Here is a 24,953-nt window from a genome sequence, read left to right on the forward strand (position 1 = left end):
TTGTCTGTTTATAATGTGTGGATTTGTTTCCTGAAGTGTATATCTTATTTGGTTTGCACTTTCCTTAGCTCTATTTACTTGAGGCAGTGGGAGGGGCTGCAGATCACGTCATTGTTTAGAGTGCAGTTTAAACATGATGACAGTTGAGGAATGACAGTTAAGCCTTGATTACAGAAGTCTGTTTTTCAGTCAGATGTCAGTGTAGGTAGTTAGAAAATTGTTGATGCTTGAATTCCTTTGAATGTAGACTCTTATGAAAGAGAACTGTTCAGAGCAATATAGTTTTTTGAAGAGACTGATAAAGACTGTAAGTTAATGATTCAAACTGAAATGTTTTAAAGTTTAACCTGACAGGAAACGTACCTGTATATTATATACATGAAGTTGTGAGTAAAACAAACATGTTATTTTAAAGAAGTCTGCTTGAATATTCGTCTGCTGAAAGCATTGAATAGAAACAAGATATTTACATGCCCAGTGATAATCCATTACCCAATAAACTAAAGGAACACTTCTGAAACTCTGCTGCCCAATAGGTCATGATCCTTTGTTGTTCATTCGTTCAGTCGTCTCCGACTCTTCGTGACCTCATGGACCAGCCCACACCAGAGCTCCCTGTCGGCCGTCACCACCCCCAGCTCCTTCAAGGTCAGTCCAGTCACTTCAAGGATGCCGTCCATCCATCTTGCCCTTGGTCGGCCCCTCTTCCTTTTGCCTTCCACTTTCATAATTGAAAGTGGAAGCATAATTGTCTTCTCCAGGTTTTGCTGTCTCCTCATGATGTGGCCAAAGTACTTCAACTTTGTCTCTAGTCTCCTTCCCTCCAGTGAGCAGCCGGGCTTTATTTCCTGGAGGATGGACTGGTTGGATCTTCTCGCAGTCCAAGGCACTCTCAGAACTTTCCTCCAGCACCACAGCTCAAAAGCATCTCTCTTCCTTCGCTCAGCCTTCCCTAAGGTCCAGCTCTCACATCCGTAAGTGACTACAGGGAAGACCATGGCTTTGACTAGGCAATGGATCTTTGTTGCCAGTCTGATGTCTCTGCTCTTCACTATTTTATCAAGACTGGACATTGCTCTCCTCCCAAGAAGGAAGCGTCTTCTGATTTCCTGGCCACAGTCTGCGTCTGCAGTAATCTTTGCGCCTAGAAATACAAAGTCTGTCACGGCCTCCACATTTTCTCTCTCTATTTTCCAGTTGTCAATCATTCTTGTTGCCATAATCTTGGTTTTTTTGACATTTAGCTGCAACCCGGCTTTTGCGCTTTCTTCTTTCACCTTGATTAGAAGGCTCCTCAGCTCCTCCTCGCTTTCGGCCATCAGAGTGGTGTCATCTGCATATCTGAGGTTGTTAATGTTTCTTCCAGCAATTTTCACCCCAGCCTTGCATTCGTCAAGCCCCGCACATCCTCGCATGATGTGTTCTGCATACAAGTTAAAAAGGTTGGGTGAGAGGATGCAGCCTTGCCGTACGCCTTTCCCAATCTTGAACCCGTCTGTTGTTCCGTGGTCAGTTCTGACTGTTGCTACTTGGTCCTTGTACAGATTCCTCAGGAGAGAGGGAAGGGGGCTTGGGATGCCCATCCCACCAAGAACTTGCCACAATTTATTATGATCCACACAGTCAAAGGCTTTAGAGTAGTCAATGAAGCAGAAAGAGATGTTTTTCTGAAACTCCCAGCCTTTCTCCATTATCCAGCGGATATTGGCAATCTGGTCTCTCGTTCCTCTGCCTTTTCTAAACCCAGCTTGAACATCTGGCAACTCTCGCTCCATGTCTTGCTGGAGTCTTCCTTGCAGGATCTTGAGCATTACCTTACTGGCATGAGAAATAAGGGCCACTGTACGGAAGTTGGAGCAGTCTTTCGCATTTCCCTTTTTTGGTATGGGGATGTAAGTTGATTTTTTCCAGTCTGATGGCCATTCTTGTGTTTTCCATATTTGCTGGCATATGGCATGCATCACCTTGACAGCATCATCTTTTAAGATTTTAAACAGTTCAGCTGGGATCCCGTCGTCTCCTGCTGCCTTGTGGTTAGCAATGCTTCTTAAGGCCCATTCAACCTCACTCCTCAGGATGTCTGGTTCTAATTCATTCACCACACCGTCAAAGCTATCCTCGATCCTAACAGGTCATAATCCTTATCCCAATAACATGAAAGCAAGGCCAGCTTCTCCACTCATGGAACACAAGAAAAAAGTGACTTTCTTTGGAAAATACAAAGTTGCTTTCACACAGAGCAATCCAAGGGGTTAACTTAAGAAATCGAATTGGTTCCTATGGAGAGACTATCTAACTAACACCCGGAATCCCCCTGTTTATCTTTCAAATGCTGAGAAAACCTTAACTGCCTTTGCTTGGCACTATCTTGCCATAACTGAAGACGCTGAGTAATGGGCAACAATCCAGCATCTTCCACCTACCTCACATCTTTCCCAGGGTCTGGGAGAATTTCTGGAAGCAGAGCCTCTGGTAGTGTTTCATGTGAAACATCCTCACTGAAAGCGGCTATGTCTGTAAAACCATTCCCATCTTCCAATGAGGAACTACTTTCTCCCTGAGGCACTACAAAAGAGGTGGGCTTCAATTAAGGAGCACAAGGCCCCACCAAAGAGTCCCCCTCCCCGTCCTAAGGCCAGGCCTCAACACTTTTAGCACAACTCTCTGGCTAACTTCTGCAGGATGTGGCATTGGGACACTTAGATATTCCTAGATATTATAACAACAACTACAACAATTTCTTAGAAATGTGTTCTTTCTACAAATCTCTAGGTCCTCCAGCATGATTGGAGGAAACTGATCATAGAATCATACCAAAAGGTCTAGGGATTCCCACTGAGAACACTTAAAGCAAATCTCTGAATAATCAAATCCGCCAAAGTCAAAACTACAAATATGGAGTACCAACTTCATAAGGGAATAAGACCAAACCTTACTTGAAAGAAATCAATAGTTAGATTTGTTTTTGGGTTGACTTCTGCACTACTTCAGCATTTGCTTATGAATTTTGCAGTCCTGGCCATTGGTTTGTTGAACCTCTACAATGAAATGGATTTTAATATACGGTATTTTAAAATATTTTTATTTTTAGTGTGTATAATAGGATTTTGGTATTTTATTATGCTTTTAGTTGTTATTTTGTTCGTTAAGCTAAATTATTTATTTATTTATTTATTTCCTAGCTGTCCCCTGCCACGCGTTGCTGTGGCCAAGTCTGTGTATATGTTTTGTGTGTATATATTTGTGAATATGTGTACATATGTGTGTTTGTGTTTATATATGTGGCTTTGCACATGCATTGTAATGTGCTTTTCATTTTTCTGCTGTGTTTTTCAGTGTTTTTATGAGTGATGGTCACTTGTTGGCCTGATAGGTGTATTGTGTCCAAATTTGGTGTCAATTCGTCCAGCAGTTTTTGAGTTATGTTAATCCCACAAACGAACATTACATTTTAATTTATATAGATTTATGACATTTATATGCCGCTCTTCTCACCCCGAAAGGGACTCAGAGCGGCTTACAAGATATATATACATACAATATATTATATTATTAGCATAGTACAATATCAGTATTATATATTACTATATTGTACTATACCATTATATTGTAATATTATTAGTAAATTAGGTTGCGTTATATTGTCAAATGTGTAAAAAAAAAGCACCAATTTCTAAAGCTACTTCAGCTCCCAGCATCCCAAATGGAGAACTACTTTGTGATATGAGAGAATGATTAGACCCCAGCTCACCAGGTCCTTCATTGCCAAAACTGTCGCAGGATGACTGAGCCTCTGGTGAATTTGGGGAACCATCAGACATGGTGATCACCTCACCTAAAGAGACAAAGAGGGCAGATTTTGCAGGTTTTACTTCCAGGGTCATCATCAAACAGTCAACAGCATTCCGGCACCTGTCAAGCTCTATGATAAGTATTCAAGTCAGGCATAGGCAAACTCCAGCCCTTCAGGTGTTTTGGACTTCAACCTGAAGTCCAAAAGTAAATAGAGTGCTTTGGAGTATGAAACCAATTGGAGAATCATGTCGAGATCCTGACTCACCTGGTCCTTCATCGGCAAAACTGTCACAGGATGACTGAGCCGCTGGTGAAGTGGGAGCGCTGTCAGACACAACAGAGGGACCTAAAGGGACAAACTTAATTTAATCAACTGACAAAAGCATGATAGCAACGCTACATAAACTACTGAAATATTTAGGTCGTCTTTGACAAAGTAAGCCTGAATGATAAAAAATTATGCCATTACATGCTAATCAAGGTGGCCAATTGAAACATTCACACTTACCTCAAACAGACAAGAGTTCTTTCTCCCACCCTGGACATTATTCCACAGATACATAAGCCCCATTTTCCTAGTTGGACCGGGTTGTGGGGCAGCTAGTTGGGAGTCAGCTACATTAAAATCACTACTGACTGAAAGGTCATGAGTTTGAAGCCAGCCTGGATCGGAGTAAGCTCCCAACATTTGTCTAGGTAAACAATGCAGGTTGAGTAATCCCTTAGTAGAAATAATAATAATAATAATTATTATTATTATTATTTATATCCTGCCACCATCTCCCCTAGGGGACTTAGGGTTGAGTAACCCCTTAGTAGAAATAATAATAATAATAATAATAATTATTATTATTATTATTATTTATATCCTGCCACCATCTCCCCTAGGGGACTTAGGGCGGCTTACAAAGGCACTCCAAGGTGCAGCATATAACATAAACCATACATGATTACAAAACAATGTCACATAGAAATTATGAAAACAACCACTATCAACAAATATAATATAAAATACAATTATACAATTGGAACCACAAGTGTTTTGGATTTTTTTCCCCCACATTTTGGAATTTGCACATTCATAATGACATACATTAGACATGAATCTCAAGTCTGGATTCATTTATGTTTCATATATACTCTATATACATGACCTGTATAGATCTTAATAATCTATATAGATTTTACTAATTTTGTGCCTGAAACAAAGCTTAGGATTTGTAGTTTAGTGAGGCACCAGCATTCTCAGGAGTTCACACACTGAGCCACAGAAGTTAAAGTGGTGTCAAACTGTGTTAACTATACAGTATAGATGCACTCTGAATTAGGACCTCTCTGCTCAGAGGCTGCAAATACAGGTTTCCCAGAAGAAGTAAAACTGGAAATTTTTATAATATTCTGCATAATATTACCTGATGTATCACATTCAGTTTAAATATTATATCCAAACACATTCAACGTTCTATGTGGACACTACTTTACTAGTATACAGACAGTCCCCAAGTTACAAGCATCTGACTTCCAAATTATTCACAGTTGAGACAACCGCAAGCAATCTACCCCTAAGGAGGGAAAATTACTCCTAAGAAGGGAAATTTACTCCTTTAACAATTATCATTGGGAAAAGATGTCTCCACTGAAGAGTTATCCCCAATCCTTATTTCCACAGCAAGCCAAATTTCTCAAAAGTCAGTGATCACAGGGACAGAAAGTGATGTGAAATCTTCTAAACAAGGGTATAGATGGCAAAATAAACTTTCCCCATGCTATCCAAAGCTATCTATCTATCTATCTGGAGTTACACTGTTCCAACTTATATACAAATATAATGTATTTATTTATTGGGTTGTTATAGGTTTTTCTGGGCTATATGGCCATGTTCTGGAGGCAATTTTTCTCCTGACGTTTCGCCTGCATCTATGGCAAGCATCCTTGGATGCTTGCCATAGATGCAGGTGAAACGTCAGGAGAAAAAATGCCTCCAGAACATGGCCATATAGCCCGGAAAAACCTACAACAACCCATGGATTCCGGCCATGAAAGCCTTCGACAATATATTTATTATTTATTTATTTACTGTATTTGTATACCGCCTTTCTCAGCCAATTGGCAACTCAAGGCGGTTTCCAATAAATCAGTATACATAAAACATAATAGATAAAAAAACATTAAACAGTATAAGACATCACAAAAGCAATAAAAGCAACATCACCAGCATCTCATTATTCTCAAGCATTGTCCAATTTATTATTTATTATTTATTTTATTATAAATATAACTTCAGAACAAACCTACAGAACTTATTTTGTTCATAACTTGGGGACTGCCTGTATATAAGAAGATGAAGAGAACAGAATATACTTCCTTATAATTAATGACAAATTCTTACCCCTTAAAACACTGCTTTTTAAAGGTCACATACCTAAAGAAAGCCGTACCGGATAGATTTTATAATCAACAGTTTAGCTTTCTTTACTGTAGTCTCTTCAGCGCCACTCACTCAGTCTTTCAATTACTTATCAGTATTCATTTCAAGCTGAGAAAAATTAAGTATAATTAGTTGAACGTTTTCTTTATGTTTGAAGATAAAGGCAACTTATTACTCCGCACTTGAGAATGATTGAGAAGTAAGAGGTTTTCAAAAACCTGAAGCAAGCTTAGCAGTCCGTTCATTCTATGGTTCTTTGTAAACAAGGAATTGTCAAAAGTTTGTCTGTACAGACTTTGCATTTTACATATAACGTGACTGAATAAGGTACAACAGTCCAGACAACTAAGAATAAACACAAATAAGTTTTTTTCCCCTACAGAGAAATATAGCACTGGAAAAATGTTCTGCTGCTCAGAGCAAGAATTCTGTAAAAGCAGCTCCTCAGAAACACCAACCACAGGTGAATCACAAGAGAAATGTAGTTTGCAGATTGACAACTGCATGAAACCCACGGCTCAGCCAAAGAACCATATTAAAATTATTTTTTTAATTGCAAACATTATTGAGGTTTCATCCTAAGGCAGGCATGGGCAAACTTTGGCCCTTCCTCCAGGTGTTTTGGACTTCAACACCCACAATTCCTAACAGCCTATGGCTGTTAGGAATTGTGGGTGCTGAAGTCCAAAACACCTGGAGGAAGGGCCAAAGTTTGCCCATGCCTGCTATAATGGTAAAGAACAAAAGATAAATGTGCCATGTTTTGCCTACCACCTTTGTCAGAGTTATTGAAAGGAAAACCTGTGGCAAGTTGATAAAAACCAACAACAATCTTTGCACTTTTTAGAAAAGTCCAAAGTCACCCTTCTCTGGACACATTCCAGTTTGTAAATATTGGAATATTGGCCCCGAGAGAGATTCATCAAAGAGAAGGAAAAGTTAGGTTACTAACTCCTCAGTGATTCTATCTCAAACATCAATATTACAAAGGGATTGTGGCGCAGCTGGCTGAGTGTCAGCTGCATTAACATCACTCTGACCAAAAGGTCATGAGTTTGAAGCCAGCCCGGGTTGGAGTGGGTTTCCAACCAATTGTTTGTAGCCTGTTGTCGACCTTTGCAACCCGAAAGACATCTGTCAAGTAGGAAAATAAGGTACCACCTTAAAAGTGTGGGGAGGCTAAATTAACTGATTTATGAGGCCATAAAGAAGACTCCAGCAAAGCATTCCAGCGGTGAAGCATGCGGGGAATGCGGAAGTGCTACATCAACGTCGCAGATGGACGATGAAAGCGACAGCTCCCCTGGCGGCCAGAAAAGTTAAATAGCCTCTGTGTATGTCTGTATAAGTTTGTATGTCAAAAATTGGCATTGAATGTTTGCCATATATGTGTACACTGTAATCCGCCCTGAGTCCCCTGCGGGGTGAGAAGGGCGAAATATAAAAGTTGTAAATAAATAAATAAGGGGTAAGTATCACAGACATATTGCTCTCTAAGTCACCAAAGCCATATCTGAGTCGCCCTGAGGGCTGAGAAGAGAGGTATCTGGCAAATCTATCAGGATAAAGCTTGCTTTGAAGACTGGGATGGGAGTTGAGTTCCCTCAGCTAAAGAATCAATTTAGTTAATTCCCCCTTCACAAGTCTTGGAGAATAACAACAGATTTCTCCTGCAAGACTAGAAGACATCAACTCAGGACAATGGAATAGAACAAATCTGCAAAACGAAAAAGGTAAGTATTTTCTACCCCTTGCAAACTGACAAGAGGACTCCTTACCAAGAGATGTCATGACCCCGTCGCTCTCTTCCATGTCTTTGCAAGACCCTTTGAAAGACGCAGGGGGAAGCTACTCCTTGACAAAAGATACAAACACTTCCTTTGAGGTCACCTGAAAGAAGAAAAGATTGTCTGTTCACTGATAAATCAGCTCATCTTATTTCTAAACAGAATCCAAAACCAGAAACACATGGTGTTATCTCATAGGAAAGGTAAAGGTTGTCCCGATATGAAGTCCAGTCATGTCCGACTCCGGGGAATGGTATTTATTTGTCGTGTCAGAGCAACCAGTCCATTATATATTACATTTCTAACAGAACAAAGCAAACAGACAGAAAAATACACAACTTGTGAGTTTGGTAGTTGGTTAAATGTCCTTTGACCAGTATCTGGCCACTTGGGAGTGCTTCCGGTGTTGCTTCAAGAAGGTCCTCCATTGTGCATGTGGCAGGGCTCAGGTGGCATTGCAGCAGGTGGTCAGTGGTTTGCTCTTCTCCACACTCGCATGTTGTGGATTCCACTTTGTAGCCCCATTTCTGAAGGTTGGCTCTGCACCTCGTGGTGCCAGAACGCAGTCTGTTCTGCGCCTTCCAAGTTGCCCAGTCCTCTGTGTGCCCAGGGGGTAGTCTCTCATTTGGTATCAGGCATTGGTTGAGGTTCTGGGTTTGAGCCTGCCACTTTTGGACTCTCGCTTGCTGAGGTGTTCCAGCTAGTGTCTCTGTAGATCTTAGAAAACTATTTCTAGATTTAAGTCGTTGACGTGCTGGCTGATACACAAACAGGGGATGAGCTGGAGATGTCTCTGCCTTGGTCCTTTCACTACTGGCTGCCACTTCCTGGCGGATGTCAGGTGGTGCAATCCCGGCTAAGCAGTGTAATTTCTCCAGTGGTGTAGGGCGCAGACACCCCGTGATAATGCGGCATGTCTCTTTAAGAGCCACATCCACTGTTTTAGTGTGGTGAGATGTGTTCCACACCGGGCAGCAGAGTAGCACAGCGCAAGGGCAGATGTTCACCTACAATCAAAGAGCATTCTGAACCCCAGCAATGATAGAATTGGGCCAAAATTCCCACTCAGAATCCCCAAGACTGACAGAAAACACTGTGTTTTCTGATGGTCTTTGGTGACCCCTCTGAAACCCGACCCCAAGGTTGAGAAACACTGCAGTAACTGGATGGACATCTGTCTGGGGTGCTTTGATGGTGTCTTCCCTGCATGGAGGCAGCAAGAAGGGGGCTGGACTGGATGGCCTCTTGGGATCCCTTCCAACTCTAGCATCCTTCGAGTGGAGTGTTGCCTTCAATGCTCCTTTCTTTGGGCTCCTTTTGGATCCACACTGTAGAATTAACGCAGATTGGTTGCTGTCGCAAAATGGCTGCTGGGGGGGGGGAGGCGACCCTGAGAAAATGGCTGCCACTCTGTGGGAGTGGGAGAGGAGGCCTCCTGAGACACACCAAACATACAAAATGGAGACTGCTTCAATACATTGTATTATTTCCCCTCCATACCAAGGAGGAAGAGTTGGGACTGTTCTTGGCCTTCCCTTCTTTAGCCAAGCCTCCCCTTCTCTGCCTTCCCTATCCCTGGGAGGCCAGGACTCACCTGAAGCCTTCCCTCCAAGGCCCTCCTTCACGAAAAGCAGGCCTGGCGCGGAGAAATATGCCAAAGCTCCTCTCCAGGCGCCTCCCTGACAGAAATGAGGACCACTTCCGCCCGGCACCGCCGCTCTAGGCAACCACTTCCGGTTTCCTCCGCCATGAGAAAATACAGTAGCCAAGCGCCTCCCTGACGGAAACGAGGACCACTTCCGCCCGGCACCGCCGCTCTAGGCAACAACTTCCGGTTTCCTCCGCCATGAGAAAATACAGTAGCCAAGCGCCTCCCTGACGGAAATGAGGACCACTTCCGCCCGGCACCGCCGCTCTAGGCAACAACTTCCGGTTTCCACCGCCATGAGAACTTACAAAGCCTTCGATGGCTTTTTTTGGACTTCATTTCCCAGAAGCCTCTGCCACCACAGCCAACGGCTAGGAACCCTGGGAGATGGAGTCCAAAACAACAAATAGGCGATATCTTTGGTTTAGTGCCAATTCCTTGGCCTTGGTGGGTAGATTCTTGAGTGAATTCAGGTTCTTTCTTTTCTCAAGCTGAGAGTATTGTTGGAAGAGATCCCAGAGGGCATCCAGTCTAACCCCCTTTCTGCCATGCAGGAAACACAGTCAAAGCCCTCTCAACAGATGGCCAGCTGGATTTTGTTTAAATACTTCCAGAGAAGGAGGCTCCACCACACACTAAACCAGGCATGGGCCAGCTTGGGCCCTCCAGGTGTTTTGGACTTCAACTCCTACAATTCCTAACAGCCTACTGGCTGGTCTGTGACTATTTTTACATTTGGACTTTGGGTGCTAGGTAAAATCCGCTGCTGCGCAACAGTCTTTGCTTCTTCCAGGATGCTGACATTTCCCCACCTGTCTTCCCAAGAGATTTGCAGGATTTTCCGGAGGCAACGCTGATGGAATCGTTCCAGGAGTTGTGTATGACATCTGTAGACAGTCTAGGTTCCACAGGCATATATATATATATGTATGTATGTATATGTGCATATGCTGCGGAACCTAGACTGTCTACAGATGTCATACGCAACTCCTTATATATATATATATATATATATATATATATGATCTCTGAAATGTCCAAGGTGGGAGAAAGAACCCTTGTCTGCGTGAATGTTGCAGTTAGCAAGTTTAAATGGCATTGAGCAGCCGTGAAGCTGCAAAGTCCATCAGTGAGGGTATCTGGCTTTGAACTAATGCCAGATATCCTCACTTCCCAAGAGATTTGCAGGAATTTTTTTGGAGGCAATGCTGATGGAATCGTTCCAGGTGTTGCGTATGACATCTGTAGACAATCTACGTTCCGCAGGCATATATATATATCTGAAATGTCCAGGGTGGGAGAAAGAACCCTTGTCTGTGCGAATGTTGCAGTTAGCAAGCTTAAATAGCATTGAGCAGCTGTGAAGCTGCAAAGTCCATCAGTGAGGGTATCTGGCTTTGAACTAGTGCCAGATATCCTCACTTCCCAAGAGATTTGCAGGAATTTTTTGGAGGCAACGCTGATGGAATCGTTCCAGGAGTTGCATATGACATCTGTAGACAGTCTACGTTCCACAGGCATATATATATATATATATATATATATATATATATATATATCTCTGAAATGTCCAGGGTGGGAGAAAGAACCCTTGTCTGCGTGAATGTTGCAGTTAGCAAGCTTAAATGGCATTGAGCAGCTATGAAGCTGCAAAGTCCATCAGTGAGGGTATCTGGCTTTGAACTAGTGCCAGATATCCTCACTTCCCAAGAGATTTGCAGGAATTTTTTGGAGGCAATGCTGATGAAATCGTTCCAGGAGTTGAGTATGACATCTGTAGAGTCTACGTTTTGCAGGCGCATATATATATGTGTGTGTGTGTGTGTTTGTGTGTGTGTTTGTGTCTGTGTCCAGGGTGGGAGAAAGAACCCTTGTCTGCCTGAATGTTGCAGTTAGCAAGCTTAAATAGCATTCAGCAACCATGAAGCTGCAAAGCCAGATACCCTCACCTATCAGTGAGGGTATCTGGCTTTGAACCAGTGCAGGAGTCCACTATATACCATGCAGCTGTGGACATGTCTACATAGGGTCCACCAAACACAGCGGCCAGACACAGCACAGCAGGTCAAACTGCCAGCTGCAGAAATTCTTGCCAATTGACAGGTTTCCAGTTCAAGCCTGGGTTGGGGTGAGCTCCCGGCTGTCAGCCCAGCTTCTGCTCACCTAGCAATTGAAAACAGCAATGTGAGTAGATAAATAGGTACTGCTTTAAGCAGGGGGGTAATAAAAAGGACCTGGCTGTGGCGCAGTTGGCTATGAGTCAGCTGCATTAAATCACCACTGACCGAAAAGTCATGAGTTCAAAGCCCCAATGACACGGTTCCACTCATTTCCCTTTTTTTTATTTTAAAAATCCACCATCTGTACATACAAATTGAATGAAAGTGGGGGATAAGAGGAGATGGCAAGACAAAGGCAAAGAAATAGGTGTTATAGATTACTATCTACAGAATACGCGGATGGCAGTAGGACAGACAGACATTTGGAGAGACCAAAGTCCTTGGACTATTGAATGAAAGACAGAAGAATGCTTTTTCCCCCTTCCAAACTCTCTCTACTCCCACAGGGCCCCCCACAACTAACGGGTGACCTCTTAATGGCTACTCCACAGGGCATACGACATGCACTTCTACAAATTCCAACCACATTTCTAGAAGAAAACATCGATTTGTGTTGAATCCCTTCTAATTCCGGATTGGAGACACCACAAATGAAAAGCCTGCGCGGCATGTGATTTCTCCTTGGAATAAATAGTTCAGAGTCTGCTAAGGCTTGAAGCTCTTTGGAAACTCCAGGTGTGTTGTATGGTTTTGCTCCAGTAGAATCCATGAGTTTCCTATTGTAATAAAGCTTTTTCCACGCTCCAGAAATATATATATATATCTCCTATATAATCATGTATAAGTCTAGAAATTTCAGTTTAAAAAAATCAACTTATCCATAGGTCAATGCGGGTTAACAGTTTTTAAAGAGGATTTTTTAAATACAGTTTATATTTAATGGCTCCCTTGTGGTGCAGCAGGTTAAACCGCTGAGCTGCTGAATTTGCTGACCAAAAGGTTGGCGGTTCAAACTCAGGGAGCAGGGTGAGCTCCCGCTGCTAGGCCCAGCTTCTACCAACCTAGGTAAAGGTTGTCTGCTGACATTAAGTCCAGTCATGTCTGACTCTGGGGTGTGGTGCTCATCTCCATTTCTAAGCCGAAGAGCCGGCGTTGTCCATAGACACCTCCTAGGTCATGTGGCCGGCATGACTACTAGCAGTTCAAAAACATGCAAATGTGAGTAGATCAATAGGTACCGCTTCGATGGGAAGCTGCTTTGAGTCTCCTTTGGGAGAGACAAGGGGTGTAAATAAATATTATATTGGGTTGTTGTAGGTTTTTTCGGGCTATATGGCGATGTTCTAGAGGCATTCTCTCCTGACGTTTCGCCTGCATCTATGGCAAGCATCCTCAGAAGTACTGAGGTCTGTTGGAACTAGGAAAATGGGTTTATATATCTGTGGAATGACCAGGGTGGGACAAAGGACTCTTGTCTGTTGGAGCTAGGTGTGAATGTTTCAACTGACGCTGCTTCCCTTCCGCTTTGAGTTCGCGTCTAGCCTGGGCTCCATGACGCATGCATGGTGGTGCCGAGGAGGAAGAGGAAGGTAAAGAGGGTGAGGAGGCTGACCCTATGCAGAGACCCATCCATCTGCTCTTCCTTCCTCCTCCAGTGTTCCCTCGCTACCTGTATACAGTACTGTATTTTAAATTCTTTTTTTTTAACCCGCGAAATAGCAAGTCTGCAAAAAGCGAACTCCGAAGTAGCGAGGGAACACTAATTTTTGAATGCATGGGCATCTCTGCAGAATGGCCCTTGACTTATTCACAAGTCATTCCAAAACCTATTAATTGTGCTCCCAAAACCGATATTCGACTTATACATGGATATATACCAGGCATGGGCAAACTTTGGCCCTCCCTCCAGGTGTTTTGGACTACAACTCCCACATTTTTTAAGACCTGACCAGCTCTTAGGAGTTATTGTGGGAGTTGAAGCCCAAAACACCTGGAGGGCGAGGCTGAAGTTTGCCCCACCTGGTGTATGCGGTATATATGGATTTCTGGAGAGTGATCTCAGCCAAAAGCTCTTCCTGCTCTTTAGGCATTGGAGTGGTCTCTCTCCCAACACGATTCATCTGAGCTCGCCTCAAAGCGTTTCCCACAAATTGTGAAAAACAGTGTGAATCCTCTGGTGCGTGCTGAGGTGCGATTTGTGTGAGAAGCCCTTCCCACACTCGGAGCACTTGTAAGGCTTCTCGCGGTTGTGCGTTCGCTGGTGGGAGGCAAGCTTGATCTTGTCGGTGAAGGTCTTCCCGCACTCAAGGCACTGGCAAGGTCCCTCGCCTTTGGAGCTGGCCTGGTGGATCATGAGATTGCGCCGGTGGCGGAAAGCCTCCCCACAGTCCGAGCACTTGAAGGGCTTCTCCCCCGTGTGGATGCGCTGGTGGCTGGTGAGGCTCGGCCGGTAGCAGAAGCTCTTCCCGCAGTCCAAGCACTTGTAGGGCCGCTCCCCGGTGTGCAACCGCTGGTGCCGCTTGAGGGACGACCGGTGGCAGAAGCTCTTCCCGCACTCCATGCACTTGGAGGGCTTCTCGCCCGTGTGGATGCTCTGGTGAGCGATCAGGAGGTACCGCCAGTGGAAGCACTTCCCACACTGAGTGCACTCGAAGATCTTCTCCTCGGTGTGCTTCCTCATGTGTGCGTAAAGGCTCGACTTCCAGAGGAAGCACTTGCCGCACACGGCGCACTTCCAGCTCTCCTCGCTCTCCTCCGTGTTTTCGTCGTCCGGGATTTCCCAGATTTCTGGATCCTCTGCAGTGGGGAATCGGCTCTGCGGTTCCAGTTCTCCCTCAGTGTCGATGCTCAATTCTTCATCTTCCTTCCAACTAGCATTTTCCAACCAGGTTAGGCATGGTTCGTCTTTGTTTTGGCCACCTAGGAAGGAGAGAAGCAACTGATTAGAAAAGGCATGTACAAACTGTTGGAATTCAATCCCACACTGCCCAAGTCTCAAGTCCTCAATGAGGAGTAGTTAGTTTAGTTTAGGCTGGGATAATTTCCTTCCCCCATGTCACCTGTATCAGTTATTTATTTATTTATGTATCCTAATGGCCAGCAGGCTGTTAGGAATTCTGGGAGTTGAAGTCCAAAACACCTGGAGGGTCCAAGTTTGCCCATGCCTGGGTTAGACCCTTAATGCAACACAAGGGATCCGTACCAAGGGGAGCCGTGTCACCAAGCGAGGCCACCATCCCGTAATTCTCCTCCGTGACTTCCTTGTGCAAGGCCCTTTGCTCCGGATCCAGGAGGGCCCACTCCTCAGGAGTGAAACCCACCGCCAGTTCATCCAGGGTCACCTAAAACAAGACAAGACGATCTGCTCAGAGACAAATAACCTGTCAGAAATATTAAAAATTAACTAGGTATTTTTAATTACAAAATTGTGAGTCAAGCACCGAAAGGATTAAATGGATGCACTGACTCAACAAAAACTGCAGTTCTATATAAGCATTTGTGCCTGTAGTTTAGTAGCCATCAGTCTGAGGCAAACCTCAGTGGGAGAAAGGTCTCAGTTTGTGAGAAGGCCTCACAGTGTGAAGTAGGCCTTACTCTGTGAGAGAAGATCTCATAGTGTGAGGTAGGCCTTAGTCTGTGTGAAAAGGACTCACAGTGCGAGGTAGGCCTTAGTCTGTGAGAGAAGCCTCTGTGTAAGGTAGGCCTTAGTCTGTGAGAGAAGCCTCTGTGTGAGGTATGCTTTAGTCTGTGAGAAAAGGCCTCACAGTGTGAAGTAACTCTTTGTTTGTGAGAGAAGGCTTCACAGTGTGAGAAGACCTGGTGTGAGAAGCTTCAGTAAGACCTTCGTCTGTGAGAGAAGCCTCTGTGTGAGGTATGCTTTAGTCTGTGAGAAAAGGCCTCACAGTGTGAAGTAACTCTTTGTCTGTGAGAGAAGGCCTCACAGTGTGAGAAGGCCTGGTGTGAGAAGCTTCAGTAAGACCTTCGTCTGTAAGAGAAGCCTCTGTGTGAGGTAGGCCTTAGTCTGTGAGAGAAGCCTCTGTGTGAGGTATGCTTTAGTCTGTGAGAAAAGGCCTCACAGTGTGAAGTAACTCTTTGTCTGTGAGAGAAGGCCTCACAGTGTGAGAAGGCCTAGTGTGAGAAGCTTCAGTAAGACCTTGGTCTGTGAGAGAAGCCTCTGTGTGAGGTATGCTTTAGTCTGTGAGAAAAGGCCTCACAGCATGAAGTAACTCTTTGTCTGTGAGGGAAAGCCTCACAGTGTGAGAAGGCCTAGTGTGAGAAGTTTCAGTAAGAGAAGCCCCAGGTTGAAAAACTTATGTGTAAAGCTAATGTGTGAACATCTTGTGTAAGTTCGGTGTGAGAGGAAGCTCTGTGAGAGCGAAGTTATTTATCTGCATGAGAAAGAAGCCCAGCGTGGAAGCAAAGAAGGAAGTATAAAGAACTTTGTTCGTGTTATGGAAAGCTTGTTCTTGTAAGCCAAAGCCATCAATTTGAACCTCCTGACATTTAGGATAATGCCATCAAAATACTCCCAACTGATGCCACTCAGCCTCTGCTTAAAAAGCCCAAAAGAAGGAGACTCCAACCCACGTCACTGTCAAACTGCTCTTATTGTCAGGGAGTTCTTCCTAATGTTTAGGTGGGATCTCTTTTTCCGCCGTTTGAATCCATTTCTCCATTTCCTCGTCTCTGGGGCAGAAGAGAGCTAAGCTTGCTCCCTCCTCAATATGATATACTTGGCATATCAGGCATAGGAAGAAATGCCCTTGCTTCCTTACTATATCTCTACATCAGTGTTTACCTGATCTACTTGCGAAGAAGCCGACTCGGTTGGTTCCAGAGGAGATGGCCGATGATATCTTCCCAATGTTTTGGATCCATCTCCTGGGAAGAAGAAAAAAGCAAAATATCAGGAAGGTTCACAAGAAAGAGACGAGTTTTAAAATAATGCTAATATAAAATGTATTTAATATAATCTGACATGATGCCACAAGAATGTGACTGTATATTATTGTTGTCTTAAACTGTTTATTTTATGATGTTTTATACTTAGCATCATTGTATTTGCATTGTTGTTTACATGATTTTAATATGTTGCAAGCTGCACCCAAACAACTACCGTCCGGTCAGCCTCACGTCGATACCGGGCAAGATTCTGGAAAAGATTGTTAAGGAAGCGGTCTGCAAACACTTAGAAACAAATGCAGTCATCGCTAATAGTCAACATGGATTTATCAAAAACAAGTCATGCCAGACTAATCTGATCTCTTTCTTCGATAGAGCTACAAGCTGGGTAGATGCGGGGAATGCCGTGGATGTAGCGTACCTGGATTTCAGTAAGGCCTTCGACAAGGTCCCCCATGACCTTCTGGCAAGGAAACTAGTCCAATGTGGGCTAGGCAAAACTACGGTGAGGTGGATCTGTAATTGGTTAAGTGGACGAACACAGAGAGTGCTCACTAATGCTTCCTCTTCATCTTGGAAAGAAGTGACAAGTGGAGTGCTGCAGGGTTCCATCCTGGGCCCGGTCCTGTTCAACATCTTTATTAATGACTTAGATGAAGGGCTAGAAGGCATGATCATCAAGTTTGCAGACGACACCAAATTGGGAGGGATAGCCAATAGTCCAGAGGACAGGAGCAGAATGCAAAACGATCTTGACAGATTAGAGAGATGGGCCAAAACTAACAAAATGAAGTTCAACAGTGACAAATGCAAGATACTCCACTTTGGCAGAAAAAATGAAATGCAAAGATACAGAATGGGTGACGCCTGGCTCGAGAGCAGTACGTGTGAAAAAGATCTTGGAGTCCTCGTGGACAACAAGTTAAACATGAGCCAACAATGTGATGTGGCGGCAAAAAAAGCCAATGGGATTTTGGCCTGCATCAATAGGAGCATAGTGTCTAGATCTAAGGAAGTAATGCTACCCCTCTATTCTGCTTTGGTTAGACCACATCTGGAATATTGTGTCCAATTCTGGGCACCACAATTCAAGAGAGATATTGACAAGCTGGAATGTGTCCAGAGGAGGGCAACTAAAATGATCAAGGGTCTGGAGAACAAGCCCTATGAGGAACGGCTTAGGGAACTGGGCATGTTTAGCCTGAAGAAGAGAAGGCTGAGAGGAGACATGATAGCCATGTATAAATATGTGAGAGGAAGCCACAGGGAGGAGGGAGCAAGCTTGTTTTCTGCTTCCTTGGAGACTAGGACGCGGAACAATGGCTTCAAACTACAAGAGAGGAGATTCCATCTGAACATTAGGAAGAACTTCCTGACTGTGAGAGCCGTTCAGCAGTGGAACTCTCTGCCCCGGAGTGTGGTGGAGGCTCCTTCTTTGGAAGCTTTTAAGCAGAGGCTGGATGGCCATCTGTCAGGGGTGATTTGAATGCAATATTCCTGCTTCTTGGCAGGGGGTTGGACTGGATGGCCCATGAGGTCTCTTCCAACTCTTTGATTCTATGATTCTATGATTCTATGATTCTATGCTTTGGATCCCGTGAGGGAGAAAAGTGGGATATACATAAAGATTTGTTATTATTACTAGCCGTCCCTTGCCATGCGTTGCTGTGGCCCAGTCTCTGTATAAGTGTTTTGTATATATATATGTGTGTGTGTTTATATGTGTGGTTTTGTGCATGCATTGTAATTATGTTTTATTTTTTGATTTCTTAAGTCTCTTCCGCTGTGTTTTCCAGTGTTTTTATGAGTGACTAGCTGTTCCCTGCCATGTGTTGCTGTGGCCCAGTCTGTGAATATGTGCGTTGTGTTTGTGTATGTGTGTTTGCGTATATATATGTATGTGTGTGTGGTTTTGTGCATGCATTGTAATGTGTTTTTGTTTCTGGCTTTTTAAGTCTCTTCTGCTGTGTTTTTTACTATTTTTATGAGTGATGGTCACTTGTTGGCCTGAGAGGTGCCTTGTCTCCAAATTTGGTGTCCATTTGTCCAGTGATTTTTGAGTTATGTCAATCCCACAAACTAACATTACATTTTTATTTATATAGACTACATGTACACGCCAAGCGTTGCTGGGGCCAACCTTCCCTCCCTCGTTCTCTCCTTCTTTCCCTCCTTCCTTTACTCCCTCCTTTCTTCTTTTCCTTCTCTTCTTTCTTCCTTCTCTACCTCTTTCTTTCCTTCTCCCCTTTTCCTTTTCCTTCCCTCTTTCTCTCCATTCTTCCTTCTCTAGCTTTCTTTCCTTCCTTTGCTTTTTGCTTCCACTCTTTTGTCTTTCCTTCTTTCCTTCTCTCTCTTTCTCTCCATTCTTCCTTCTCTAACTTCCTTTCCTTCCTTCGCTTTTTGTTTCCATCCTTCCGTCTTTTCTTCCCTCTGTCTTTCTCTCCTTTCTTCCTTCTTTTCCTTTTTCCTTCCTTCCTTCGCTTTTTACTTCCATCCTTCCTTTTCTCTTTCCTTCTTTCCTTCCCTCCCTCTTTTTCTCCTTCTTTCCCTCCTTCCTTCGCTCCCCCTTTCCTTCCCTTTTTCTTTCCTTCTCTCCTTCCTTTCTTCTCTACCTCTTTCTTCCCTTCCCCCTTTTACTTTTCCTTCCTCTTTCTCTCCTTTCTTCCTTCTTTACCGCTTTCCTTCCTTTGCTCTTTGCTTCCATGCTTCCTTCTCTCTTCCCCTCTCTCTTTCTCTCCTTCCTTCCTTCCTTCCTTCCTTCCTTCCTTCCCTTCCCTTCCCTTCCCTTCCCTTCCCTTCCCTTCCCTTCCCTTCCCTTCCCTTTCTCTTCCTTTTTTTCTGTACCGTCGTTTAGCTTTTTGGGGGGTTTTAAGTACTTTCTACTTTTTGGGGGGAGTTATAAGTGATGGTCACTCGTTGGCCTGTTAGGGGTGTAGTGTCCAAATTTCATGTCAATTCGTCCAGTAGTTTTTGAGTTATGTTAACCCCACAAACAAACATTACATTTTTATTTATATAGATGATGATAATGATGATGATGGTGATGATGATTATTATTATTTAATTGAAGGCTTTCATGGCCGGAATCATGATTATTATTATTATTTAATTGAAGTCTTTCATGGCCAGAATCACTGGGTTGCTGTGAGGTTTTGGGCTGTATGGCCCTGTTCCAGCAGCATTCTCTCCTGATGTTTCACCTGCATCTGTGGCTGGCATCCTCAGAGGTTCTGTTAGAGGTGAGGCAAGTGGAGTGTATATATGTCTGTGGAATAACATCCAGGATGGGAGAAAAAAACCTTGTCTAAGTAAAGCAAGTGTGGATTTGCAATTAGCAAGCTTGACTAGCACTGAGTTGCCTTGAAGCTGCAAGCCCAATCACATGTACAGTATTTCGTATCTGCCTCTGCCCAAAGGTCCCTAAGGGCTTGAAGGGTGCTCAGGATATACTTTGGCACAGAAAGGTTTTGAATGCAGCATTCGAGGATACCAGATCTTTGCATCAACAACCGCGAAACAGCAACCGCGAAACAGCAACAGTGACAAATGCAAGATACTCCACTTTGGCAGAAAAAATGAAATGCAAAGATACAGAATGGGGGACAATGCCTGGCTCGAGAGCAGTACGTGTGAAAAAGATCTTGGAGTCCTCGCGGACAACAAGTTAAACATGAGCCAACAATGTGATGTGGCGGCAAAAAAAGCCAATGGGATTTTGGCCTGCATCAATAGGAGCATAGTGTCTAGATCTAAGGAAGTAATGCTACCCCTCTATTCTGCTTTGGTCAGACCACACCTGGAATATTGTGTCCAATTCTGGGCACCACAATTCAAGAGAGATATTGACAAGCTGGAATGTGTCCAGAGGAGGGCGACTAAAATGATCAAGGGTCTGGAGAACAAGCCCTATGAGGAGCGGCTTAGGGAACTGGGCATGTTTAGCCTGAAGAAGAGAAGGCTGAGAGGAGATATGATAGCCATGTATAAATATTTGAGAGGAAGCCACAGGGAGGAGGGAGCAAGCTTGTTTTCTGCTTCCTTGGAGACTAGGACGCAATGGAAGAATGGCTTCAAACTACAAGAGAGGAGATCCCACCTGAACACGAGGAAGAACTTCCCGACTGTGAGAGCCGTTCAGCAGTGGAACTCTCTGCCCAGAGTGTGGTGGAGGCTCCTTCTTTAGAAGCTTTTAAGCAGAGGCTGGATGGCCATCTGTCAGGGGTGATTTGAATGCAATATTCCTGCTTCTTGGCAGAATGGGGTTGGAGTGGATGGCCCAGGAGGTCTCTTCCAACTCTTTGATTCTATGATTCTATGATTCTAAGGGAACACCGTACCTGGTAAAGACTGGTTATCCGTCACGACAGTCACCGATTCCCCATCCCCAGTGGACTGGATGTCACTTCCTGCAGATCGAAACAAATGAGGTCATTCTTTCTTCTGCTACCTCAAGTTAATAATAATTTTTTAAAAATTAATAATTTAAATAATTTTAAATTCTACATTTTACAGTTTGATTATTGTTCTCAATTCTTCGTTTTCAATTGCTTTCCATCTTGAATCCCTGCCTTGCTGAAAATGTGGGTCATAATTTATTTTTATCATGTCAGAAACAACTTGAGAATCTGCAAGTTGCTTCTGGTGTGAGAGAATTTGCCATTTGCAGGGATGTTGCCCAGGGAACGCCCAGATGTGTTACCATCCTGTGGGAGGCTTTTCTCATGTTCCCGCATGGGAAGCTGGAGCTGACAGACAGGAACTTACTGTTCTCATAGATTCGAAACGCCGACCTTCAGGTCAGCAGTTCAGCTGGCACAAGGGTTTAACCCATTGTGCCACTGCGGGCCACAAATAATGAGGAAGAAGAGAAGGGCATGGCCCCATCTAAAAGGGCCAATACTGCAGTTTCATAATAATAATAATAATAATAATAATAATAATAATATATTTCAATGGCTTCAATCCAGTTTCAATGGATTTCAATCCACAAGCATGTGGACAATTTCAAAAGAAAGGAGGAAACCATGAAAATGAACAAAATCTGGCTACCAGTATTAAAAATACTCTAAAATTAGAACAGTACAACAAAGGAGAGGAAACAAACAAGGACATCTAATCACCTCTCAACAAAAGATTGCTCCAGGCACTGCCAGGCCATCAAATGCTAATCAAGGTAGTCAGTTGAAACATTCACATCTAGCTCCAGCAGACAAGAGTCCTTTGTCCCAACCTGGTCATTCCACAGATATATAAACCCTTTTTCCTAGTTCCAACAGACCCCACTACCACTGAGGATGTTTGCCATAGACGCAGGCGAAACGTCAGGAGAAATGCCTCTAGAACATGGCCATATAGCCCCAAAAAACCTACAACAACCCATTGTAATGTTCGTTTGTGGAATTAACATAACCCAAAAACCACTGGATGAATTGCTGCTAAATTTGGCCACAAGACACCTACTAACCCATGGAGTGAGCATCACTCAAAAAATTATTTTGTCATTTGGGATTTGTAGTTGCTGGGAATTATAGTTAACCTACAATCAAAGAGCATTCTGAATTCCACCAATGATGGAACCAAGCATAACACACAGGACTCCTCTGACCAACAGAAAACTCTAGAAGGGTTTGGTGGGCATTGACCTTAAGTTTTGGAATTGTAGTTCACCTACATCGAGAGAGCACTGTGGACTCAAACAATAATGGATCTGGACCAAACTTGGCACGAATACTCCATATGCCCAAATATGAACACAGATGGAGTTTGGGAAAAATAGACCTTGACAATTGGGAGTTGTAGTTACTGGGATTTATAGTTCACCTACAATCAAAAAGCATTCTGAACTCCACCAATGATTGAACCAAACGTGGCACCCAGGACTCCCATGACCAGCAGAAAACACTAGAAAGGTTTGGTGGGCATTGACCTTGAATTTGGGAGTTGTAGTTCACCTACAACCAGAGAGCACTGTGGACTCAAACAATGATGGATCTGTACCAAACTCTACACGAATACTCAATATGCCCAAATATGAACATAGATGGAGTTTGGGGGAAATAGAACTTGACATTTGGGAGTTGTGGTTACTTGTAAACGTAAACAAAGCCCTCCTGACAATGCACTGAACTGCATTACATGAGTCTATACACTGATATATGTCTTGGATACATGGGATTCAAGGAAAATAATGGCAAATTAAGATGGAATCTATACAAAAACTTGTACCAAAGTAGAAAAATAAAATCTATCCAAAATGATTAAACATTTCAATAGGAAGGCCAACTGCAAACTAATATGCTTTTAGATGCATTGTAGTTTTTAGAACCCTGGTAGGCTTGGAGGTGATATAGAAATACCTTAAAGTTTCATTTGCATTGACAGCGGCCTTTGTGGTCACCTGGGACTCTGCCTGGAGGCTTTCCTCTCCCGGCCTCTTTCCCCACTCAGACTTCCCACTCCCCCTGAAATGCCTCTTGTGAATTTCCTGTGACACTTCCTCAAGGCCTCCAACGGATGTGGTCCTCTCACCCGCAGGAGCCCTACTTTCACAAAACGAAAAAGACTCTACGACGATTGTTTGCTGTATTTTGGTCTAGCTAACAGCCAAGCATGAAAAGACCGGGTTGTGGCACAGCTGGTTGAGAGTCAGCTGGATTAAAATCACTACTGACCAAAAGTAGTGAGTTCAAAGCCAGCCCAGGTCGGAGTAAGCTCCCGACCATTTGTCTAGCTTGCTGTCAACCTTTGCAGCCCCAAAGACAGTTGGAATTGTGGATGTTGAAGTCCAAAACACCTAGAGGGCCAAAGTTTGCCCGTGCCTGTGTAGATGCAACCCAAGATGATAAACATAATATATTTGAGGCATATGGAAGTGAGTTGAGGGAGGGAAATGACTTACCCGTGCAAATGGACCCATTATCATCCTCTTCCGTGATGCACTCTGTCTCTGGCTTCCTCTTGGAAGATGATTGACTTTTTTGTATCTCAGGAGCATCCACGTCTTCTTCTGGAAGGAAGTGCCTCCCCTGAAAGTAATGGAATTGCTTAAGGAGATTCAAAGGGGAAGGATTTGTTGGAACATGCAAGGAATCAGTGTGTGTGTGTGTCAACCGTAAAATAAGATGCATGAAGCCAATTGATTGAGGAGATGGCTGAGCCTGGGACTTTTGGTTACTGTTTCATTTTTGTTCAGGCTTCAGCTATGCAGGTGCAATTCAATGCCTGGGGAGATGGCTGAGCCTGGGACTTTTGGTTACTGTTACATTTTTGTACAGGCTTCAGCTATGCAGGTGCAATTCAATGCCCGGGGAGATGGCTGAGCCTGGGACTTTTGGTTACTGTTACATTTTTGTTCAGGCTTGAGCTATGCAGGTACAATTCAATGCCCGGGGAGATGGCTGAGCCTGCGACATTTGGGTACTGTTACATTTTTGTTCAGGCTTCAGTTGTTTGTTTGTTTTTTATCGTGTCGGGAGCAACTTGAGAAACTGCAAGTCGCTTCTGGTGTGAGAGAATTGGCCGTCTGCAAGGACGTTGCCCAGGGGACGCCCGGATGAATTGATGTTTTTATCATCCTTGTGGGAGGCTTCTCTCATGTCCCCACATGAGGAGCTGGAGCTGATAGAGGGAGCTCATCCATCTCTCCCCAGATTCAAACCTGCAACCTGTTGGTCTTCAGTCCTGCCGGCACAGGGGTTTAACCCACTGTGCCATGGGGGGCTCAGGCTTCAGCTATGCAGGTGCAATTCAACGCCTGGGGAGATGGCTGAGCCTGGGACTTTTGGTTACTGTTACATTTTTGTTCAGGTTTCAGCTATGCAGGTGCAAAGAGAAGAAAAGAGAAGCAGTTGTTTTTGTTCATTCGTTCAGTCGTCTCCGACTCTTCGTGACCTCATGGACCAGCCTACGCCAGAGCTCCCTGTCGGCCGTTACCACCCCCAGCTCCCTCAAGGTCAGTCCAGTCACTTCAAGGATGCCATCCATCCATCTTGCCCTTGGTCGGCCCCTCTTCCTTTTGCCTTCCACTTTCCCCAGCATAATTGTCTTCTCTAGGCTTTCCTGTCTTCTCATGATGTGGCCAGAGTACTTCAACTTTGTCTCTAGTATCTTTCCCTCCAGTGAGCAGTCGGGCTTTATTTCCTGGAGGATGGACTGGTTGGATCTTCTCGCAGTCCAAGGCACTCTCAGCACTTTCCTCCAACACCACAGCTCAAAAGCATCGATCTTCCTTCGCTCAGCCTTCCCTCAGGTCCAGCTCTGGAGTTTGCTCTCACTTCGTGAACTGCTCAAGCAGTTTATCCACATGAACAAACGAAATACCATTTTAAATCTCT

General features: G+C 44.0%; 1 protein-coding gene across 1 annotated transcript in view; it reads right to left on the bottom strand.

Moving 5' to 3' along the window:
• Nucleotides 1–24,953, bottom strand: part of LOC132765807 (zinc finger protein 665-like) — a 40,497-nt gene that overhangs the window by 10,380 nt on the left and 5,164 nt on the right. The window contains exons 3-10 of the mRNA XM_067463265.1: nucleotides 23,519–23,645; nucleotides 20,958–21,026; nucleotides 16,517–16,599; nucleotides 14,921–15,059; nucleotides 13,857–14,637; nucleotides 6,091–6,122; nucleotides 4,061–4,141; nucleotides 3,752–3,835 (exon numbers count right to left, since the gene is read on the bottom strand). Of these exons, the coding sequence (XP_067319366.1) occupies nucleotides 3,752–3,835; nucleotides 4,061–4,141; nucleotides 6,091–6,122; nucleotides 13,857–14,637; nucleotides 14,921–15,059; nucleotides 16,517–16,599; nucleotides 20,958–21,026; nucleotides 23,519–23,645 (1,396 nt within the window). The remainder of the gene's footprint in view (nucleotides 1–3,751; nucleotides 3,836–4,060; nucleotides 4,142–6,090; nucleotides 6,123–13,856; nucleotides 14,638–14,920; nucleotides 15,060–16,516; nucleotides 16,600–20,957; nucleotides 21,027–23,518; nucleotides 23,646–24,953) is intronic.

The sequence above is a fragment of the Anolis sagrei genome, chromosome 2, assembly GCF_037176765.1.
Source record: "Anolis sagrei isolate rAnoSag1 chromosome 2, rAnoSag1.mat, whole genome shotgun sequence".
Lineage (NCBI taxonomy): Eukaryota > Metazoa > Chordata > Lepidosauria > Squamata > Dactyloidae > Anolis > Anolis sagrei.